The 19986-nt window shown below is 35.2% G+C and overlaps 4 protein-coding genes across 5 annotated transcripts; 3 read left to right on the plus strand and 1 right to left on the minus strand.

Moving 5' to 3' along the window:
- The first annotated feature begins 371 nt into the window (after window positions 1–371).
- On the plus strand, window positions 372–4937 carry LOC21391875 (uncharacterized transporter C405.03c). The gene is made up of 8 exons (XM_010101551.2): window positions 372–705; window positions 1412–1798; window positions 2744–2961; window positions 3361–3431; window positions 3540–3641; window positions 4010–4127; window positions 4220–4355; window positions 4468–4937. The coding sequence occupies exons 1-8, from the start codon at window positions 625–627 to the stop codon at window positions 4528–4530; spliced, it is 1176 nt and encodes a 391-aa protein (XP_010099853.1). The 5' UTR covers window positions 372–624; the 3' UTR covers window positions 4531–4937.
- A 927-nt stretch (window positions 4938–5864) lies between these two features.
- LOC21391876 (ER membrane protein complex subunit 7 homolog) lies at window positions 5865–7984 on the plus strand. Its single transcript, XM_010101552.2, has 7 exons — window positions 5865–6007; window positions 6089–6132; window positions 6621–6729; window positions 6966–7029; window positions 7128–7244; window positions 7333–7441; window positions 7640–7984. Exons 1-7 carry the CDS (start codon window positions 5913–5915, stop codon window positions 7732–7734), a joined length of 633 nt encoding a protein of 210 aa, XP_010099854.1. The 5' UTR covers window positions 5865–5912; the 3' UTR covers window positions 7735–7984.
- Window positions 7985–9145: 1161 nt separating this feature from the next.
- Window positions 9146–13286, plus strand: LOC21391877 (hydroxyproline O-galactosyltransferase HPGT3). Its single transcript, XM_010101553.2, has 12 exons — window positions 9146–9561; window positions 9962–10025; window positions 10221–10270; window positions 10372–10559; window positions 10887–10947; window positions 11107–11179; window positions 11442–11565; window positions 11679–11766; window positions 11987–12037; window positions 12153–12224; window positions 12723–12835; window positions 12917–13286. Exons 1-12 carry the CDS (start codon window positions 9434–9436, stop codon window positions 12937–12939), a joined length of 1035 nt encoding a protein of 344 aa, XP_010099855.2. The 5' UTR covers window positions 9146–9433; the 3' UTR covers window positions 12940–13286.
- A 147-nt stretch (window positions 13287–13433) lies between these two features.
- On the minus strand, window positions 13434–17064 carry LOC21391878 (cysteine--tRNA ligase, chloroplastic/mitochondrial). Of its 2 annotated transcripts, XM_024167837.1 has the most exons (9): window positions 16655–17064; window positions 16478–16541; window positions 16096–16257; window positions 15751–15921; window positions 15156–15437; window positions 14926–15051; window positions 14456–14659; window positions 14103–14204; window positions 13434–13949 (listed from the first exon to the last, which is right to left on the minus strand). In XM_024167837.1, exons 1-9 carry the CDS (start codon window positions 17062–17064, stop codon window positions 13737–13739), a joined length of 1734 nt encoding a protein of 577 aa, XP_024023605.1. In that variant the 3' UTR covers window positions 13434–13736. The 2 variants fall into 2 exon arrangements, with proteins under 2 accessions (XP_024023605.1, XP_024023606.1); XM_024167838.1 differs by lacking the exon at window positions 13434–13949 and having other exon boundaries at window positions 14109–14209.
- Between the last annotated feature and the right edge of the window lie 2922 nt (window positions 17065–19986).

Raw genomic sequence — 19986 nt, forward strand, 5'->3', positions numbered from 1 at the left:
GTATATTTTCAAAATGTTTCACTGAGAGGCTATTAAAATGACGTTATTTAAAAAATGGGACTTTTTAAAGTAGGATTTATCCATAGGTAAAGTTAGTTTTTTGACTATTAAATCTTACTAAAATCACAATAGATAAAAAAATATGTAAAATAGATACTTTTTGATATTATAATAACGACTAAAAATATAAAATTATTAATAATTTATTTTTTATGTTCGTACGAGAGAAACACGAAGAGAAAAAAAAAAATGCATATTCATTAAAAAAGGAAATATTATTTTTTTCCCATTATTTAGAGGCAACGTAGTATAACAGAGACAAAGTATACCAAACTTAATTTTAACACTTCCCTCTCTTTTTCTCTCTTTCTCTTTCTCGTTCTCTTTCATTTAATTTAATTTAATTTAATTTAATTCTATTTCCAGAAGAAGAAATTCCTTATTCCCCTCACCTTCACCGTCACCAGCCGCCCTCCAGATTTCTCTCTTTTCGACTGAATATCTCACCTCCCGAGATCTCACGGTCACACGCCGGTGACGACTCGAATATCACCGACACGGTCAAAGATCCGAGAGCAACGCGCTGAAATCTCGCGAATCCTTTCTGTGTTTCGCTGGTTCGTGATGGGTTGGAAATACAAGGCCGGGCTGTTCCTCATAGCCGCCGTTGTTATTATCTGGGTCACGTCTGCAGAAGTCACCCAGGTTGTTCCGAATTTCCGTTTTTTTTCCCATCTGTTTAAATGAATTTGTGATTTTGCATGGTTAAGAGCGTTTTGGATTTAGCATTCGGTGGAATTTTGATGGACAGTTTGTTTTTTGCAATGCGTGTGAGTTTGATTTGTGTACGCTTGATGGGTTTTGATTTATTGCTAATGGCGTTGACTTTATGGGTTGGAATTTTAATGTTTTATCACTATTTTGTTTGTATGAGATTGAGATTGTTTATGAAACTTATTCGGAGGAGCAAAAAGTAAAATACTTTTAATTTAGTTGACATCGTTTGATTTGGTTCGTGGTGCTTGTTCTGTGGAAGCTACCAGAACTGTAATGAAAGTTTATGGTTAACTTTTTATTTGTTTTTCCTTGGAGATCACGGTGGTAAAATTAAGTCACCGTTGGAAAAGAGTGTGATCATTTGATCATCTCGTCAAGGGTCATGGGATTGAACTCATGACTAGTTTCAAATAGTCTTTTTCTTTAAAACCTGTGTTTTTTTTTTTTTTTTGTTCAGTAAGTAATCTTGGAGAAAGTCTGCATAAATTAACCTAATTTGTCATGTTTTAAGATTCTCATTGGTGATTTGGTATATGTTGATTTGTCTAATCAGTACTTGCAATGTGCTTATGCGCAATCATATATCATTATATCATGTTGATTGTTTATCATGACAGGCTTGTTTTATGTATAGGGTATATTTACGGACTATAAGCAGCCATTTGCAGTAACTTATCTTGGAGCTTCTCTTATGGTAGTTTATCTCCCAATAGCTTTCATTAAGGATTGGTTGTGTAATTTTATAAAGCGTCGCTCTTTGAAAGGTGCCAAAAGTGTAGAAAGCTTGAATGAATTTTCTGGTGGATTCGGTTCTCCACTAAAGAAAGACTACGAATTGGAGCTTCAGGGGACGTTGACCAGAAAAGATAGTGAAGCAAACCTTTCACCTCATGCGGAAGGAAGACCTTTGGTTCCTAGACACAAAGATGATTTATATGGCTTGAAACAAGTGAAGCATCTTACAACACGGGAAGTTGCTACCTATGGATTTTACATAGCACCTATCTGGTTCATTACAGAAGTAAGGAACTTTCCAAGGCTATTTTCTTTTAACATATTTTCAATCTTAACAATTAAATTTTTTCTCATGATTTTTTGTGTTCACGTCAATTTGATTAGTGGAAGTATTAGCAAGACTCTTTTACCCAAAAAAGAAAAAAAAAAGAAAGAAAAAATCTTTGTTCATAAGTATATTATACATTTAAGGGTGCATGCTTCTGTGACAAGTCACCCTTCCTATTATATCTAAAGCTTTTCCTTAACTAATTTTCTGCGTTCTTGAAAGGGAGTTTGTTTTCGTTTTTTTTTTTTTTTTTTTTTTTTTTTTTTTTTCAAACCCGCATATATCAAACCCAATATAATTGCGTTTTATGATGTGTATAACTGTCTCTGAGCAACACAGAACACACAAGTCTATATTCAGAGTGTTTGCCCTTACAACAATATCATATCTCAGTAATAATGAAAGCTTTGAGTGTCATTTGTAAGGTTGTTGTTCGTCGCTGAGGTATGTCAAGAGTTGTGGCTGTATACGTGCTTGTAAATCTATGAGGCCTGGTATAGTGCTATTGATATGTTCGATTGGGTTATTTTGTTATAGAATGATACTTCCACAAAACATTTCTGTTTCCCCACTCATGAGGTAGTGTGTGCCAAACAGGTCGAAACAATGTTTCCAGGACATGAGATGTCCCACAAAGTTCCTAAGGAAAAAAGTTAAACAGATTTAAAGGTTGGTGGTCAAAAGTATTTTGGACGTTACTTCGAAATCTACCTTATAGGGTTTGGGATTTGAGTTGAGTTGTTATTGAGTCTCACACACTCATATCATGGCACTTGACCATTGAGGATACGGGTTTTCCTCACCTCCTGTACATTTAAATTTGTGCACGTTTTTGTAGTCAAAATATAAAGCATTTATTTTGAATTCCCTTTATTTTTTATTGAAATTGCTTTGTGGTTGCAGTACTTTTCAAATGCTGCACTTGCTCGTACAAGTGTTGCAAGTACAACGGTATTATCCTCTACATCTGGACTCTTTACTCTTTTCGTTGGAGCAATTTTGGGCCAAGATTCTCTGAATGTAGCAAAAGTGCTTGCTGTTTTTGTTAGCATGGCTGGTGTTGTTATGACGACTATGGGGAAAACTTGGGCTGCAGATGAATCAGATTTGGGAGGTTCTTCGTAAGTTCAAATTCCCTCTGGGGTCTTTTTAATAGTACGTGCGATGGAATGCAGTATCTTGATCATTTATATTATAATATTATCTTTGCAACGTTATTAATGAACTTTCATAAGAATTGTAACTGGTACCTTGGATGCACCCTTTTCAGAGAGGGGTTGGGGTGTACATTTCTATTTGATGTTGGTTTGATTCTGAACGTGAGAGATCTATAAAGAATGTGTTGTGGGATGAATTTCAATAGAAAGCCAGTTCCCTTTCATCTCCAAATATCTATATTTGTCATTTTTTGTTATTTTTCAACATAAGTAGCTCTTCCAAGAGTCTTACAAGTTCATGTCTTGTTTTTATATTTGTGATTTTTAAGTTGGATTTACTTCGATGTTGATATGTGTAAACAGCAATGGTAAACGCTCTCTCAGTGGAGATCTTTTTGGCCTTCTCTCAGCTATGTCATATGGTCTTTTTACAGGTTGGCAACTTTGATTTCCCTCTTTTTATTTATTATTTACTTTTTATTTTTTTTATTTTTTTCGACGGGAATTTTATATTCTTTGTTGTTTTGGTGTAAAAATTGCAGTGCTTCTCAAAAAGTTTGCTGGTGAAGAAGGAGAAAGAGCTGATGTGCAAAAGTTGTTTGGATATATTGGATTGTTTACACTTGTGGCACTGTGGTGGCTTGGTAAGTGTTCCAAAATAGTAATGCTTCTTTGTACTGTCATTTCCATGTCCCAGTTTGACTTGGTTCTTTTGTCCGACCTCTAGAATTCTCACAATGCTAAATTTTAGTGCTGGAACTTTTGGGTTGTAATAGAGAATGTAGTTCCTACTTCCTAGTACATGTGTGCCTGAACATCCCATACCAATTTATCCCCAGTTCCAACCCTTGGCCCTAACGAGTAATGACTCCGTTAGTCTTGTATGATCTTTCATTACATTGTGTTCTACAAAGTCAGATGCTAAAGTTTCCTTTATTCGGTCATGCTTCCTCAACTTTTACTTCAACACTGCTTTGCTTAAATGAGAAATATTTCTCCTCTGTGTATCCAGTTTGGCCGTTGTCGGCATTGGGAATCGAACCAAAGTTTACAATTCCTCACTCTGCCAAAATGGATGAAGTCGTTATTGCCAATGGCTTTGTTGGAAGTGTACTCTCTGATTACTTTTGGTATGTTTCAACCTTTGCTCTTCTGTCTAGTAATTTATGCTCCGTTCTTTTATTCGACTTCCCTTATCTAAAACTTCTACTTTTCGCCATAGGGCGCTGTGTGTTGTATGGACAACTCCTCTGGTGGCCACCTTGGGCATGTCGCTCACCATCCCGCTTGCTATGGTGGCCGACATGGTGATCCATGGTCGTCAGTATTCAGCAGTTTACATTCTCGGCTCCGCTCAGGTATAATGCGGTTAAAAAAAAAAATGCTTCTAATTCATGATGTACTAGGGCTACTTGCATACGTGCATGTATGAGCTCTTTCATACGTTCGGTTTATGGTGGTGTTCTGCAGGTCTTCTTTGGATTTGTAATAGCGAATCTTTCCGACTGGTTCTCGAAGAAGTTTGGCTTATAGCATTTGGTTCAAAATTTTACTGGTTTAGTTTGGTATTCCTGTTTTTTTTGGGGGGCCTTTCTCTCTCCGCCACTCTGCTCAGATACCAAATTCTTGATTTAAATTTCAATTTTGTTGTAGAAGAAACTTCTTCCATGTGCTTTTGTTCAGAGAAAAAGAACGAAGATGGAAGTAATATGGTTCTAGATTCGTGTAAATTCGACATAGGCTTAGATTGGTCTTATTGCCACGGTCAGGTTTGAGTGTTGAGCCCTTTAATGTAATAAATTCTTTTTCTTTTTTTCCTTTTCTTTTGTTGTTGGGGGAAATGGGAATTTATTTTTCTTGCATTTGTTTCAAGGCTTTCAAGTTTCAAGTGTATATCTTCACGAACATTTTCAAACTGATTGACATGTGATACAGATGTACTTCAATTTTGTTCATTGGAGTCATCTCCAGACACTTTCTTGTGATCCTATTGTGACTTGGTAGTGTTGTCTTGTTTTAAACCCCAATAATAATAATAATAATAATAATAATAAGAAAAATTACATCTAGTGTGAATGACTTTTTTCCACCACTTTTTTATAAATGGCTCATTTTTATTTTATTGTATGAAAATAGACGTTTTGTTTATAGGAATAAATCAGTAATTGACTCACAATTAATCAGTTATTGATCACAATTAATCAGCAATTTACAGATTCATTATTAATTTATTAATAATTTATCATTAATAAACTTGTAATTTGTTGATTAAAATTGATTAATTATTAATTAATTTTTGTTAATTGTTAATTGATATCGATTAATAATAAAGAATCATCGAATTAATTAATAATATATTAAAATTAATTATTGATAGTCAATTAATTATATACCGTTAAATTAATCAATAATTGACCATTAAATTAAAAAAAATAATTATTTTTATAATTTTACAAAACTTCGGTGAAAAAATCCTTCAAAAATGGCCATTTAAATCCCTTTTAACAAACATACTGCAATGTTGATTAAACAGTCTTACAACATTAATAATGGTAATGGTAATAACAGTTCTGCGCAATTTATAGTTTTAAGTCGTGAGTTAAACTTGAAGGTGCAAGTCTTCTTTTAACTATTTTAGCAACAAAAAAGAAAAAAAAAAAAAAAAAACAGAGAAAATTGCAATGCAAATAAAAAGCCAAGAAAACTTCCTCAAAAAAAAAAAAAAAAAAAGGAAAAAACTCTCTACTTGTCTCATCATTGATCGTTTTCCGCCTCGTCGGGTGACCGGTCACGATTTCTCGTACCACAATAGACCTGCTAGGCGCGTAACACCAGAATACACATTAACCTTCAAAGAACCGAGGGAAACGACGAATCCCGTGCGCACGAAAAATTCCTGCAAACATCACCGTGCGATGGCGCCGAGGATGCGATCCGGATCGGTTATTCTCCTGCTCTTCGTACAGTTTTGCTTCACTCTGATCTCTTCTTCCCTTGCAGCTTCTCCTGGGTACGGCTTTTCAGAGGAACAACTTTTGTATCAATAATTTTTTTCCTGATTATTTATTCTAAAATCAATTCATTTTTCCAGGTCCGGTGAGGGTTACTCCATTCATGGTCGAGTGAAGATCCCTGGTATGTAATTATTCAACTCTGATTCGAAATTGGTTTTACGTTTGTTGAATTCGGGATTTAAGCATAATTAGAGTTATTTTTGGTTCTCAATTCTTGTTCTTAACGATCTGTATTTGAGGAAGAAGCGTAGGACTCTGAAAGCGTCAATTTTACATCTCATATTTGTTCTAGACTGTAGTTAAATTAACTTATTTCGGGGAAAAAAAAACTTAATTCGGAAAAGCGTCAAAAGAAAAAAAAAAGAAAAAAACTTGATTCGACCTATTAGATATGTGCCAAGTTTGACTAGGATTTAGGGCTTCTTTATATTTCTTGTATCTCTGTGGGGGCTTTTTGGAAGTTCATAGGTTAATGAGACGAGCGAGTGCTAAGAAGAGAGTGGTTTTGTGTTCTTTTTGGCTTTTCCCACTTACTTTGATCCTTCTTCTATGATTTAGTTGTATTTGACCTTTGGTTCGTGCACATTAGTGACGATTTTGTTTTGACAGATTTTGGGGCTAAAGGATTTGGTCTACCTGCAAAAATATCAAATATCAAAGTCATCCTCAACGGTGGCCAAAGGGTTACCTTTCTGAAGCCTGATGGATTTTTTTCATTGTATCCTACTAATCTCTTTATGCTTGCTTTTGCTTAAGTTTGATTTATGATGACTTATTTTCTCTCATGGAATAATAGAAGATATATTAATTTCAATTTCTGTAAGGATAGTATAAATTTCAAGTTTCTGTATCAGATTTTGACTTTTTTTAGTGAGCTAGATTGTATTTTAAGAATGAAATGGAGGTTGTTCGTTCATTAAGCATACTTGGTATCCTTAACATGTGTGCTTAAAGCCATACTGTGCCAGCGGGGACTCACCTTATAGAGGTGGCAGCATTAGGATATTTCTTCTCCCCGGTAGGTTTTATCCATCTGCAAATAATCTTTTTTTTTTTTTTAGCTACATCACTACTTATCTAACGTGCCCATGTGTTTATTTTCAATATAATCTTTAGGTTCGGGTTGATGTTAGTGCCAGAAACCCGGGAAAGGTTCAAGCAGCACTGACAGAGACCAGAAGGGGGCTGCATGAGTTTGTTTTAGAGCCATTGAAAGATGAACAGTATTACGAGGTTGGCTTTGATAAACTTTTTTACATTATTATTTGTAAACTGTTCTCATATCATCGATTTTTGACCTCATTTTGTCATGTAATATCAGATAAGGGAACCCTTCTCAATAATGTCTCTTGTGAAAAGCCCGATGGGTCTGATGATTGGATTTATGGTGATTGTCGTGTTTCTGATGCCCAAATTAGTGGAGAACATGGGTAAGTTCCCTATACTTAATGTGTAGGATTTTGAAATAACATTATTTGTGGAACTAGATTCATATCTTCAGGATGACCTCCTGCTGTGGAACTTATTTATATATTGAACATTTTCACAGTCAATTTAAATGTACTGCATATCGATCAGGACTTCGATTGTTTCATGGCTGACTATAATCTGCTGTGTATTAACGACAGATCCCGAAGAAATAAGACGAGCACAAGAAGAAATGAGAGGCCAAGGGGTTCCTTCTCTGTCTAACCTCTTGCCTGGGGCTGCAAGAAGCAGTTAGGGAGCAAAACTTATAACAAGCACGAGCCATCTGTGCGCATCAAGGGCCTAATTTCATGACAGGAAGCTGGGGGTTTCTGAAACCTCATGGACAGTCTTGTCTTGAGCAAAACTCAACAAATTTTTTATAATTGTATTTTGTCGACATTATAGTTTTCATTTTGTGACTAGCTTGAAAGGTTTTTAATGTCGCCTTGATGACTATGGCTAGGGATATCTGATCATGTTAGTGCCTTAACGTTTTGATTTCATCATTTTGTGTTAAACTTATAGTTGGAGCAGTTCACTTTTTACACTATCTTTTATTTGATTACTTCTCTTCATGTGGGTTGGGAAAACAAGGTTCTTTCTATCACATACCTTGTAAGTCGACATGCGAACTAGTTAGAAAGTGCCTCCAACCTTTGCATCTAATAGATTTTGAAGCACAATGGTACAAGTTTTTCATTGACGAGAATACAATATAAATAGAGTTTCATGTGGAGTTTGAATTTAATTTAATATTAATCTAATATGTAAATTATTTAAATTAAGACTTATCTCCTAATACCTAACAGTTCAAAATGATCCAAATTTGAAAATAAAAGATAACTCGTAATTTAATCTAAGTTAAAAACAAACTATTTAGATTTAAATAAACCAATCATCCTTATCAGCATTAGGTGATACTCACCTTAACCATCTCGCTGATAAGAGGCCTCGCCTATTTTAAACAAAATAATAATAATAAACAAAAAAAAGGGGGCTTGTTTTGACAGTGTTAACTATTCATTTTCTTATTGATTTTGTTGCCATTTACAATTTGAATGCTCCGAGCCACAGAATAAGCGAATCTTAACATCTGATTGTGTTTATTTAGTTGATGTGTTGACTCTTAGGATCCGTTTAGTGTGTTGATTTGAGTTTTTAATTCGAGTTGAGATGTAATTTTATGTGAGAACCTTTTACTGTAATAAAAATGTTAGATGTGATTATTTTTTAAAGGTTTTTACTGTAATAAAACTCGAATTCTAAACTCTGAAATGAAGGGGACTTTATCGTACTTAATTAGTACTATAATTTCTTAAAAAATTATATGTTTTAGTTTAACAAATTTCAAAGCTTAAAATTTATAACAAATTAAATATAGAATTTAAAATAGAATCTTGTACAACGCACAAAATTAAAACAAGCAATTAAATATTCAATAAAATAGTATTGATCTTTATATTGGAGATCATCTATTCATCTTATAATAATTTCGTATGCATTGTCTACCTCAAAAGAGTTTTTTTTTTTTTTTTTTCTTTGTTACTAGGTAGGAACCCTGCAGCTAGGGGGTCCACATGTCCTACGGGCCAACTCAACTCTAGGGCCTGCTTAAAGGCCCAATATTAAGTTGGCCATGAACTTAGTCCTCTCAGCTCTCGAAGTCCACTGGCACTTCCTCCTGATCTTCTCTTTCCTTTCCTTTTGCGGAAGAAGAATTACTACGGCATTGCAATGCTGACCTCCGATATAATAATAATAATAATAATTCCCAGTTTTTCAATAGTACCTTCCGTTACTCCCTTTATTCTCTGCGGTTGCTGCTTATAGCAAGTAATTTACTCTGTTAATTGCCCATCACACGCCTAAAGATTTCATTCCTGTTATACGTCTACATCCTATATATATATATATATATATTGTGCTCTTTCTCTCTCATAGTCGTGTGGGAGATGGAGAGTTTACCGACGACGACGACGAAATCGGAGAAACGATGGAGATCAAAGCCTATTCAGACCTCGAAACCTTCGCTTCTCATGGCCTTGTTTTCTTGCCTCGCTTGGCTCTATGTCGCCGGCAGGTGCGATCCTACTCTCCTTTTGATTTTTTTATTTTTTTTCCGTTAATTGCCTGTTTGGTTTCCGAGAAAATGTAGGAAATTTGGATTGGTGAAGACGGCAAATTTGAGCCAGCTATAAATTGCGCTATCGATTAAGTTTTGAAATTGTATAGGACTCTGCAATGGAGATCCTTTGTTGAATTTTTGCTGTTGACTGTGATAATGGTTTCGAATTTCCTGTTCCTTGTGATGCAGAAGCACTGTAAATTTTCCGGGAATTTCTTTTTTCCTGTCCGAATTTTGTTGTTTTATAACTTTGATGTGGTTTTGTGTTTGGACTAGGGTCCCCCGTTTCAATTTGATGGAATCAAAATTATTCTTAAATTTAAGATTGCAAATTGTTCTTGTTTTGGCTATTCAGGTTATGGCAGGATGCAGAGAACAGAACGTTACTAGTTGGTCTTCTCAAGAAAAACACGGGCCAGGTTCGTTTGAGTAGCTTTTCTGGAGAATCTGTTTGGTGCTCCGACTAAAAGTAGTAGCTCTAATAAATTTCTTTTTAGATTATTGTGTGTAAAAGTTTAAGTGAAGCTTGCGAGTGAGAGTCAAAATTGTCGACTGCCTTGAATTGTTTTCTAATAGATGTATTTCTTGAGATGTTCACTTGTTTATGTTTGTAGAGGCCCAAGATTCTTTCAATTGATGAGAAGTTGGCGGTCCTTGGATGCAAGTAAGTTACTTAATTTTTCTTTTACTCAAATTGGTTCGCATCATTGTAGTTGTATGTATCTAACCGGTATTCGTATATGCATTGATTGTGTTGGTATTTAGAAATCTGGAGAGGAGAATTGTGGAAGTTGAGATGGAGCTGACACTGGCGAAGAGTCAAGGGTACTTGAAGAACCATTTGCAACAAAGTGGATCTTCTACTTCCCAACTTCTAGCTGTTATTGGAGTTTATACTGGATTTGGCAGTCGATTGAAGAGAAATGTGTTCAGAGGATCTTGGATGCCTAGAGGTCAGTTGGGGTCTTTTATAGCAGACAACAGGAAGCTAACTCTACGTTTTACTGATTTCAAATATTTAGCAAGCTTGTGAGGTTATTATTTGTGAAATTCTGCATATACAATTTTTATTTGCAAACCTTTAAGTACATTTTAAAATTAAACTGCTACTTTTATATGGATTATGTTTTTTGTATCTGTATGTCTTTAAAATATGAATACTCAAGGGTTAAATGCATATGGCATGTCTCTATCATGGGTCAAAATGCATGAACTTCAGGATCATATATCTTGCCCTTAACAAAATAATATGTTGTACATCACTGTTGTGGCTTTTGCAGGTGAAGCCCTAAGAAAACTTGAAGAGAGAGGAGTAGTCATCCGCTTTGTAATCGGTCGGAGGTTTTTCTCTGACTTTAATCCCTCATTATTATACTTCTTTATGCCTTCCCTGTCTTCCTATTTTCTTTAAGTGTGTTATTTGAACATTATCATGGTAAGATCACAATAGTCGTCGATGGACCAAACTCTTCTAACAAAAATGTTATTTGAAATTGGCAGTGCTAACCGCGGCGATAGTTTAGATCGCAATATCGATGAGGAAAATCGTTCAACAAAAGATTTTTTTATTCTTGTAAGTTTTAAGCATTATAATTTCAGCTGTTGTTACAATGCCTTTGCTTCTATTCTTTTTCTTAGTCTTATGAGCATGTATGTTCATGTGTAGAAACGTAGGCATGTGTCTATATAGTTCTTTTGTATAATGATCACATAATTTTTATTCTTAATTCAATCCTCAAAGAGGCATTTGAACTATATGGGATTGATATGTATTAGGACTAATAATAAAGTTTTTATATCCGTAATTGCGTGGGTTTAAACCACATAAATTATAGGAAGATCATGAGGAGGCTCAGGAAGAGTTGCCCAAGAAAGCGAAGTTCTTCTTCAGCACAGCGGTCCAAAATTGGAATGCGGGATTTTATGTTAAAGTTGATGACAACATCGACCTTGATCTTGGTTGAGCTTCTACTTTCTTCACTCTTTGAAATATATTATAACTTGGGAGTTGGGAGTACTTTGACAATCAAAGATTCGTTTTTATTATTTACACTACTCTCTTTGCGTAACAGATGGGCTAATTGGACTTCTTGAACATCGTCGTGGTCAAAATAGCTCTTATATTGGCTGCATGAAGTCAGGAGATGTTGTAGCTGATGAGTATGTATTACATTGTATCTTTGTTCAACTATATTGTGACAACAATCATGTCTCCTCTGTGTGAGTGTTGTGGTGATTGTGCTCTCATCAAGGAACTGTTGTCTGAAGATTGTTTGTTGTTTAACGTTCTCAATTAATTGTTATTGTTATCGTGTTTTGTCTTCTTAATCTGAAGGTTGTTGGGATTTAGCTTTTGATTTTTAATTGAATTTGATTTCAGAGGAAAGCCTTGGTATGAACCTGAATGGTGGAAATTTGGTGACGAGAAATCGTAAGTGGTGTTTATATTTCCTTTCAGTATTCTTCTGTACTACTTAGCATTCTGTTCATATGTTTCTTATAATAAACCAACAATGGGCTCTCCTGAGGTTTTTCCCTCCATTCAGGTACTTCCGGCATGCATCCGGATCACTTTTGATTCTCTCCAAGAATTTGGCTCAGTATGTCTACGTAAACAGGTTAGTTACCAAGAATTGTCATAGTTTCCAGTTATAGGAAATTTGTCCGTGTTCAATAGAGACAACTTGATTTTTTTAGAAGCTTAAACCGACGGAATTTAGTTGGCACCTTAATCTAATCATATTTTTAAGTCGGCCTGAAATACGATTTGCTTAATTTATCGACAGAAAATTGTAGCTCGTCTGTTTTACTAATTAAAAGCAGCCGTTCATGTAAATATGTGGACATTGTGTCAAGTACAATCGCATTGGATTTTAAGCTCGTCCCAGACATTCAATCAACTTATTTCCGCTATTTGATTATTTTCAACCTGGGATAGAATGGAAATGCAGATCATATATTTTCCATAAATGCCCAATAACTAACTCTCAAACTCATCATCATTTATCAACTTATGTCCACTTTGATTATTTTCAACTTGGGATAGAATGGAAATGCTGATCATATATTTTCCATAAATGCCCAATGATTAACTCTCAAACTCATCGTCATTTCAGTGCTTCTTTGAAGACTTATGCACACGATGATATATCAGTAGGTTCATGGATGATGGGTCTCCAAACAACATATATAGATGACAATCGTTTTTGCTGTAGTAGCATTAGACAAGGTAAAGTCTGTGCGGCTCACTTTCATCTTCTTTGAAGAGTGTGGCTTGTGTTTGACCACTGACATTTAACTCTCTTTTCAGACAAGGTGTGCTCTCTAGCCTAATCAAGAAAATACAGATAGCTTATCAGAGGGACTTCCCAACTTTGTCTTGGTTATTGATCTGGATCGTGAGCGGTTTTTGCGTCATATTTCATCGGAGCATCATCTACACGGCATTGTGTTGATTTGTGGGAATGAGCTGGGCAAAATTTGCTACATTTTTAGTCACATTCAGATATTGGCAGAAGATTCTTTTTAGGATACATACATAGTTTGATCCATTCTCAAGATCATTTCCCCCCTCTCTAGTCATCACGATTGTTATCTGAAACGTTGGAAGAGTTGAAAGAAAATAATCTTTATTTGATCAATTTCTTTATCGAGTAAAAAAGTTTGTGGAGCTTCTTTAAGCAATGTCTGGATTTCTCTTATTTTCTATCCATTTGTTATCATTAAACATATATATATATATATTATTTTACTATACATGTATATATTTTTCTGCTTACTAGTAGATTCGGAACTCTGATTCTAGGGACACATTTTACAAAGGAAAGAGAGCATATTGGCAAAAACCAGTATAACAAAACAATTGCGCTTGGAAAAAGAAACGAAAAACAACATAGCAGTAAGCCAAAATTTCTTCCCCCGTAAATTATCAAGGTTTGATTCTTTAATTTGCCAAACACGAAGTCGCTCATTCTCTCCAAAAAGTGTATATAATCAAACACCTGGACCAATTCGATGAAATTGTTAGGAAAATCAATGCTCTCACCCAGATTCGTTATGGTATTTTACATGGACAAGCTATAGCAGTCTTGCTTCCCACACGTCATTCAGGCTGTTGAGCCGTGCTGCTCTTAAAGTTCAAGTGGTACAGCTGGTTTCCAGGTTGTCCCATTTGGGCTGTCCATAAGAGCAATACCTACAGCTGCTAATTCTTTCCTAATTGCATCTGATTTTTCGTAATCTTTATTCACCCTCGCTTCAGTCCTTTCCTCGATTTTGCGCAACACTTGATCTCCCGTTAATTTTGCACGCTTCAACGCCTTTTCCCGCAGTTCCTGCAACATCTGTTGAACAGAACTTCATGCATCACAGCAGCGTGACGTTATGCAGTTCATTCGCTTACAAAGGATTCAAATTTCCCAAAAGACAAGAGTGCGGAAAAAGGAAAAAATTATGTCATAGTACAAAGATAAGCACTCTGAAATCATTTTCTGTACCTGGGAGTAACTTGCAGGCATCAATCCTAAAATGTCCAGTGCACTCCTGATCGTCTTTTCCAGAGCTGCTAGTGATTCTACTCGCAAAGCTTGCTTCTTTCCCTGCACTTAAACCAATGCCAAGATAATAACTTTTCTCAGAGGAAGTCCATACAGAACTGACAATTCGAGAAACAGGGTAGTACTGCACAGAAAGGAACTAAGCTAGTAACTTTGCTGGGTCTGAACAAGGCTAAAAAGTTTGCTTTACATTGGTTTGGTCCAAAATTGAACAAAATCTTAAAAGAAGTTGCATCACAAATGATAAATTAACATCCATAATGATGCAAAAGTACACGCCTATGGTTCGATACCTTACGGGTGTGTATGAGATCATTGATGGTTTTTAACGGATCAGATAGTGCAGCGAAAACGACAGGAGTGAGAAGATCGTCTGACATTGAAGCTACAAAAACATTTTGTAACTTATTGATTTCATCCACAGTACTTGGTGGGATGGAATCCTTCAAAGTTGGCACATCATGTTGGCTCAGAACATCCTCACAATCATGTAAAGTCTGCAACGAAATGGATTTTACATTTAGTGATTGTTTCAAAGCAGAAAACACAAAGATAAGAGGATTTTAGGAGAAAAAAAAATTCCTTGGTCATATCTGTTTTAAACATATAACCGGTGCAAGTTAGCATAAACCAATATCTTTTGAAATGCTGCTGGCACAAAATACTAGCTAAATGCAGCTACATTTTCCATCAACAACCCAAAAGCAATGAATTGATGAAAACAAATTCTACTTTTGTCCGTATGGTGCGGATGGTATTGTACCTGATAGATGTAGAAAATACGGTCTGAAGCATTTTCAAGCTGTACATCGGAGTAGTTAATTGGGGATCGATAATGGGTACCCAACAAGAAAAGTCTTAAAGCAAGCGGATGGTAGAGGTCAATAACCTGGAAGATGAAATATTTAAAATAGAATCAAGAATAACACAAATTTGACATAAAATCGAGGGCATAAAGACCAAGTGATTGCTCAAAATAATTATCTATCTTACCTGCCGAATTGTGAAGAAGTTTCCAAGGGATTTGGACATTTTCTCTGAATCAACAGTGACAAAGCCATTATGTACCCAGTAGCTTATATTACTCTGCTTGCAGGCAGCACAGCTCTGAGCAATCTCATTTTCATGGTGGGGAAACACAAGGTCCATCCCTCCACCGTGTATGTCAAAAGAATAACCAAGATAAGCAGCACTCATGGCACTGCATTCAATATGCCAACCGGGTCTTCCAGGGCCCCATGGACTGTCCCAGAACGGTTCCCCTTCCTTAGCAGACTGCCATTAAATATAAATAGATAAATAAATGGGAGCCATGGTTATCTTTCACACCAGAAAAATTTGCTGCACTAGTTTGTTCCGATAAGAGTATCCTAATATTACAGTTTTTCGGGCGTATAATGAATATGATTAGAATAAAATTATCCTATTAGAAAGTTCTTATAAAACTACATTAAGACAACTTTGCACGCATACATTATGTTTGTGGAATGACTTGTATACGCAAGTAAACAGTTCAACCAAGCAGACTGCTTTTGGACATGAATTAACATGAATCTTCTTAAATTATAGTTTGCAAAAGTATTACTACCTTCCACAAAGCAAAATCTGCAGGGTTTTTCTTCCTGGAGTCTATAGCTACCCGCTCACCAGCTCGGTTATCTTCCAACTTCCGACCAGATAGTTTTCCATATTCTGGAAATGTATCTACGTTGAAGTAGACATCACCTTCTACCGTGTAGGCATACCCATTATCAATAATCTGCAAAGCAAAAACAATGATAAATCATACACGACGTGGTGCATCACAAGAATCTGAATGATCAGATTACCGAATCCAAAAACAGATTGTTAAGCTCCAATACCTTTCGCAGAGCACAAAGGATGCCAATGGTGGAATTTTCTAGTCATAAAAGAATACGGTTTAACAGATTACCTGCTTTATCATATCGACGATTTGCGGCATGTGATCAGACACCCGAGGCTCCACAGCTGGGTGCAGGCAGTGAAGATAGACCATATCTTGATTGAACTCTTCGCAGTAGCGCCTACTCAAATTGATGGGATCTTCCCCCAACTCATTCGCTCTAGCGATTATCTACAGAATTTGAAAAGTGCAGACTCAGCTATGCTATATCCTGTCATACCAATGTGGAAAGTAATCGGTATTTGGAATCCACCCCTTTTTCGGATAACACATTGTACTTCTTACACAGCTTTAAAAAAAAAAAAAATTAACATCACTGGCAACACGTCCAATATAGGTATTCAAATACACACAATTAAAAGATTGCATTTTTGCTCCCAAATGAACTTACTTTGTCATCAACATCGGTGAAATTTCGAACATAACAGACTTGGTATCCCAAATGCTTAAGATATCTGCCTAATTCCAAACAAAGAAAAACACAAACACAATCCAATTAATGTCCAAACTATATACAGTTTTCTTTACGAGAGAGAGAGAGAGAGAGAGAGAGAGAGGGAGGGAGGACCTGTAGAGAACATCGAAAGTGACGTAGACGCGAGCATGGCCGATATGGCTGAGGTCATAAGCAGTGACTCCACAGACATACATCCCAACTTTTCCTTCAACTTTGGGCCTGAAAACCTCCTTCTTTCTGCTCATTGTGTTGTACACCCACAGCTCCGAAGACAACGGACTCTCTCTCTCCGTCACAGCGCCGTCGAGTTTGCCGCCAATTGTCTCGGCAACCGACGGCGGAGATGACGAGCTCGAAGAGCCGAGGCAGCGGAAATTGCTCCGACCACTGCTCCTGCTGAGCTTCAGCTTCAAGAAGGTGTGGGGCCGGGAGGCGCTGAGTCGAATCGTCCGAGCCGAGTAGGAGAGCGAGGAGAGTTGGATAGAGAAGAAGTGCTTGTAGCACTTCAAGAGAGTCGCCATGTTCTTTTGCTTTATTTCCGTTTGCCCTCTCCCTCTCTTTCTGTTTTATGTATCTCTATCTAAAACGAACGAGTAGACTCGGTTACGGAATCTGATGGAGTGAGTTGGACGAGTGACGAATCTACACCGGCGTCCACAGAAAAAAAAAAAAAAAAAAAAGAATTATATTTTCACTAAAACGACATGTCGTAAGTAAAAAGACAGAAAACCAGCAAATAACGACATGTAACCCTGTCCACTCCACTCCACTAATTTGAGTTTTGTTATAATAAAAAGTTTTGAAAAATAGTCACATTTAATTTTTTTATTACAATAAAAAATTCTTACATAAAATCACATCTCAACTTAAATTAAAATTTTAAATCAATAAATTAAACAGACTCGCAGTAAATTATATTTGAAGATGGAGGGTGAGAGAGAGGGAGAGAAGTGAATCAATATGACCCTATAGCTTAAAGTTTGGGCCGTCTGATCTTCAGGCTAAGCTGACTCGACTTTAAAAGGAGGAGGGTAGTCCAACTTGGCCTTAAAGCCTAACAAGCTGATTCTGACTCGCTCGCATAGATTTAAATTTTTATCATTTATTTTTAATTAATATTATTTTTAATTAAATAATTATATTAGTAAAAATAATTTTATTTAAAAGTAAGAATAAAAATTCAGATTCATATATTAAATTCAATAATTTTCTCAAAATTTTAAAATAAAAAATAACACTTCGAATGAGACTGAAAATACTTTTAGGCTTATACTAACGATATGACCCATAAACTAAAGCGAGTCATACAGAGATTGAGCCAATAATAACGGGTGCGGGTCCAAGTGGGCCCCCATTCCACGGGAAAAAAATTATGGATGTAAATATTTTTTGAAAGAGAAATTCTATTTGCATCCCTAATATTCATAAATTCCCCCACCGAATTAGAATTTACTTTTATTATAATTTTAACCTACAATAATACCCATTAAGAATACATCTTTTTATATGTAAACCACATCAATTATAAATAGAAAAATTGTTTGATTTTTCATATAACAATGCGTAAGAGGTGGCTTCTAAAACCATATTTTTTTAGTTTTGCTAAAACTTTGGGTATTTCAATTGTAATATTTATGTTGAAAAGATTTCAAAGTTCGTTTGTAAGCTTGCAGACGATAAGTGTTTTTCTTCTTGGCATATGGAGTTTTTTTTTTTTTTTTTTTTTTTTTTTTTTAAAAAGAAAAAATTTTTTTTTTTTTTTGGGTTTGTTATTTTTTTTTTTTTTGGGTTTGGGGTTTTTTTTTTTTTTTTTTTTTTTTTTTTGACAATGAGAAAAGCTTTTATTATTGTTGAGATTGGCTAATTATTTTTCGTTTTATAAAACATCATAAAATGAAAATGAAAGCGTTGGTTGGGAGGTGGGGTATGGAAGGTTAGATTGGGAATCATATAAAAAGTGTCTATAAAAGGATTGAATTTTTAGATATATGTTAATAAATATTAATTAATTGGGGTGTATTTATAAATTTTATTGAGTGCAAATAAAACTGCTCTTTTGGAAATTGGTATTGGTAAATGGTAGGAAAATCAGTTTTCTGCTCCCTAAAAAAAAAATGTACCTTACTCGTTAGTACCAACATTCATTGCAATTTTGTGATTATTGTAGCGCCATAAAGTCAGTTTTAATTGCAATTTTCATCGCGTTTAAGAACTATCAACCACAGACACTCCAGAAAGAAAAACAATTCCAAGAAACTTCTATATTAATATTAAAATTTGCAATACTGACATAATTAGCTCTTCATTAAACGCTAATTGTAGACACTTCTTATTTAAAAACAACAATAGGGCATTTCTTAAGGCATAACATATTAGTCAAAAGGCTTAAGAGCAAGCTAATGTGGAGGAAATTGGGTGGAATGGAAAGGCAGTATCCCAAGCATAGGTGAAGCTGATTGTTTTGAAGCCATAGATGGGTTGACCATTGTTGACCAGGCCGCGACCACCGGAGACGCTCTATACAGAAGGCCGGTCAGCTTATTTCGTAGTTTGATATCCCTTGCAGTCTAGTTGAAGATTCAATTACGAGCACACACAGTCGTTCTTGATCGTCACTGACCACTCCGGCTTATTTTGCACCAATGCTCCTGTGTTAGGCCCCGTTCATTTCACCGATTCGAGTTTTATTACAGTAAAAAGCTATCATAAATAGTCACATTTAACTTTTTTGCTACAGTAAAAAGCTCTCACATAAAGTCATATCTCAACTCGAATTAAAAACTCGAATCAGCGAACTAAATAGGCCCTTAAACTCAGTAATTTTGATGTTGTTTATACTGTACTGGCAATTTCCTGCAATAGTGACGGAGTCATGATTTATCGGTAGGGGGTTTATTTTTTTTTATTAAGATTATACTAATATATATATAATAGTTTTTATTTATTAAATTAATTCATGACATATTGACACATGAGAACATCAATATTGTATCTAAATAAAAAAAAAATATCACTGTTAATTATATGAAAATAAGTAATATAAATTTTTTTATAATTTTAGAATTTGGAATAGATAATTGACCATCTTCTCCAAATTGTTTGATCTTGAATATTTTTTCTTTTAAAAAATGCATATATTGTAACTTCTCAATGAAGAATAATAATTCAGAATTGAAAATAAATTACCCTATATAAATTTAGTAAACTATACACATATATGTCATTATGCCAACTTATCAGCAAGAATGAGGACTCAATAATAGGGTACGAGTAATTTATGGATTTTGAAATGTTATGTAGCCTTTAATATGAAGAGTTTTCAGCTCCTCTCTTCTTTCATTTCATTCCCTTTCTAACTTCAAGTTCTTGATGATTTTCTTTTATGCAGCTCAAGTAATTTATCCGATAATTGGAGTGAAATGCAGACAAATTAGAAACTCAAT

The sequence above is a fragment of the Morus notabilis genome, unplaced genomic scaffold (assembly GCF_000414095.1).
Source record: "Morus notabilis unplaced genomic scaffold, ASM41409v2 Scaffold1028, whole genome shotgun sequence".
Lineage (NCBI taxonomy): Eukaryota > Viridiplantae > Streptophyta > Magnoliopsida > Rosales > Moraceae > Morus > Morus notabilis.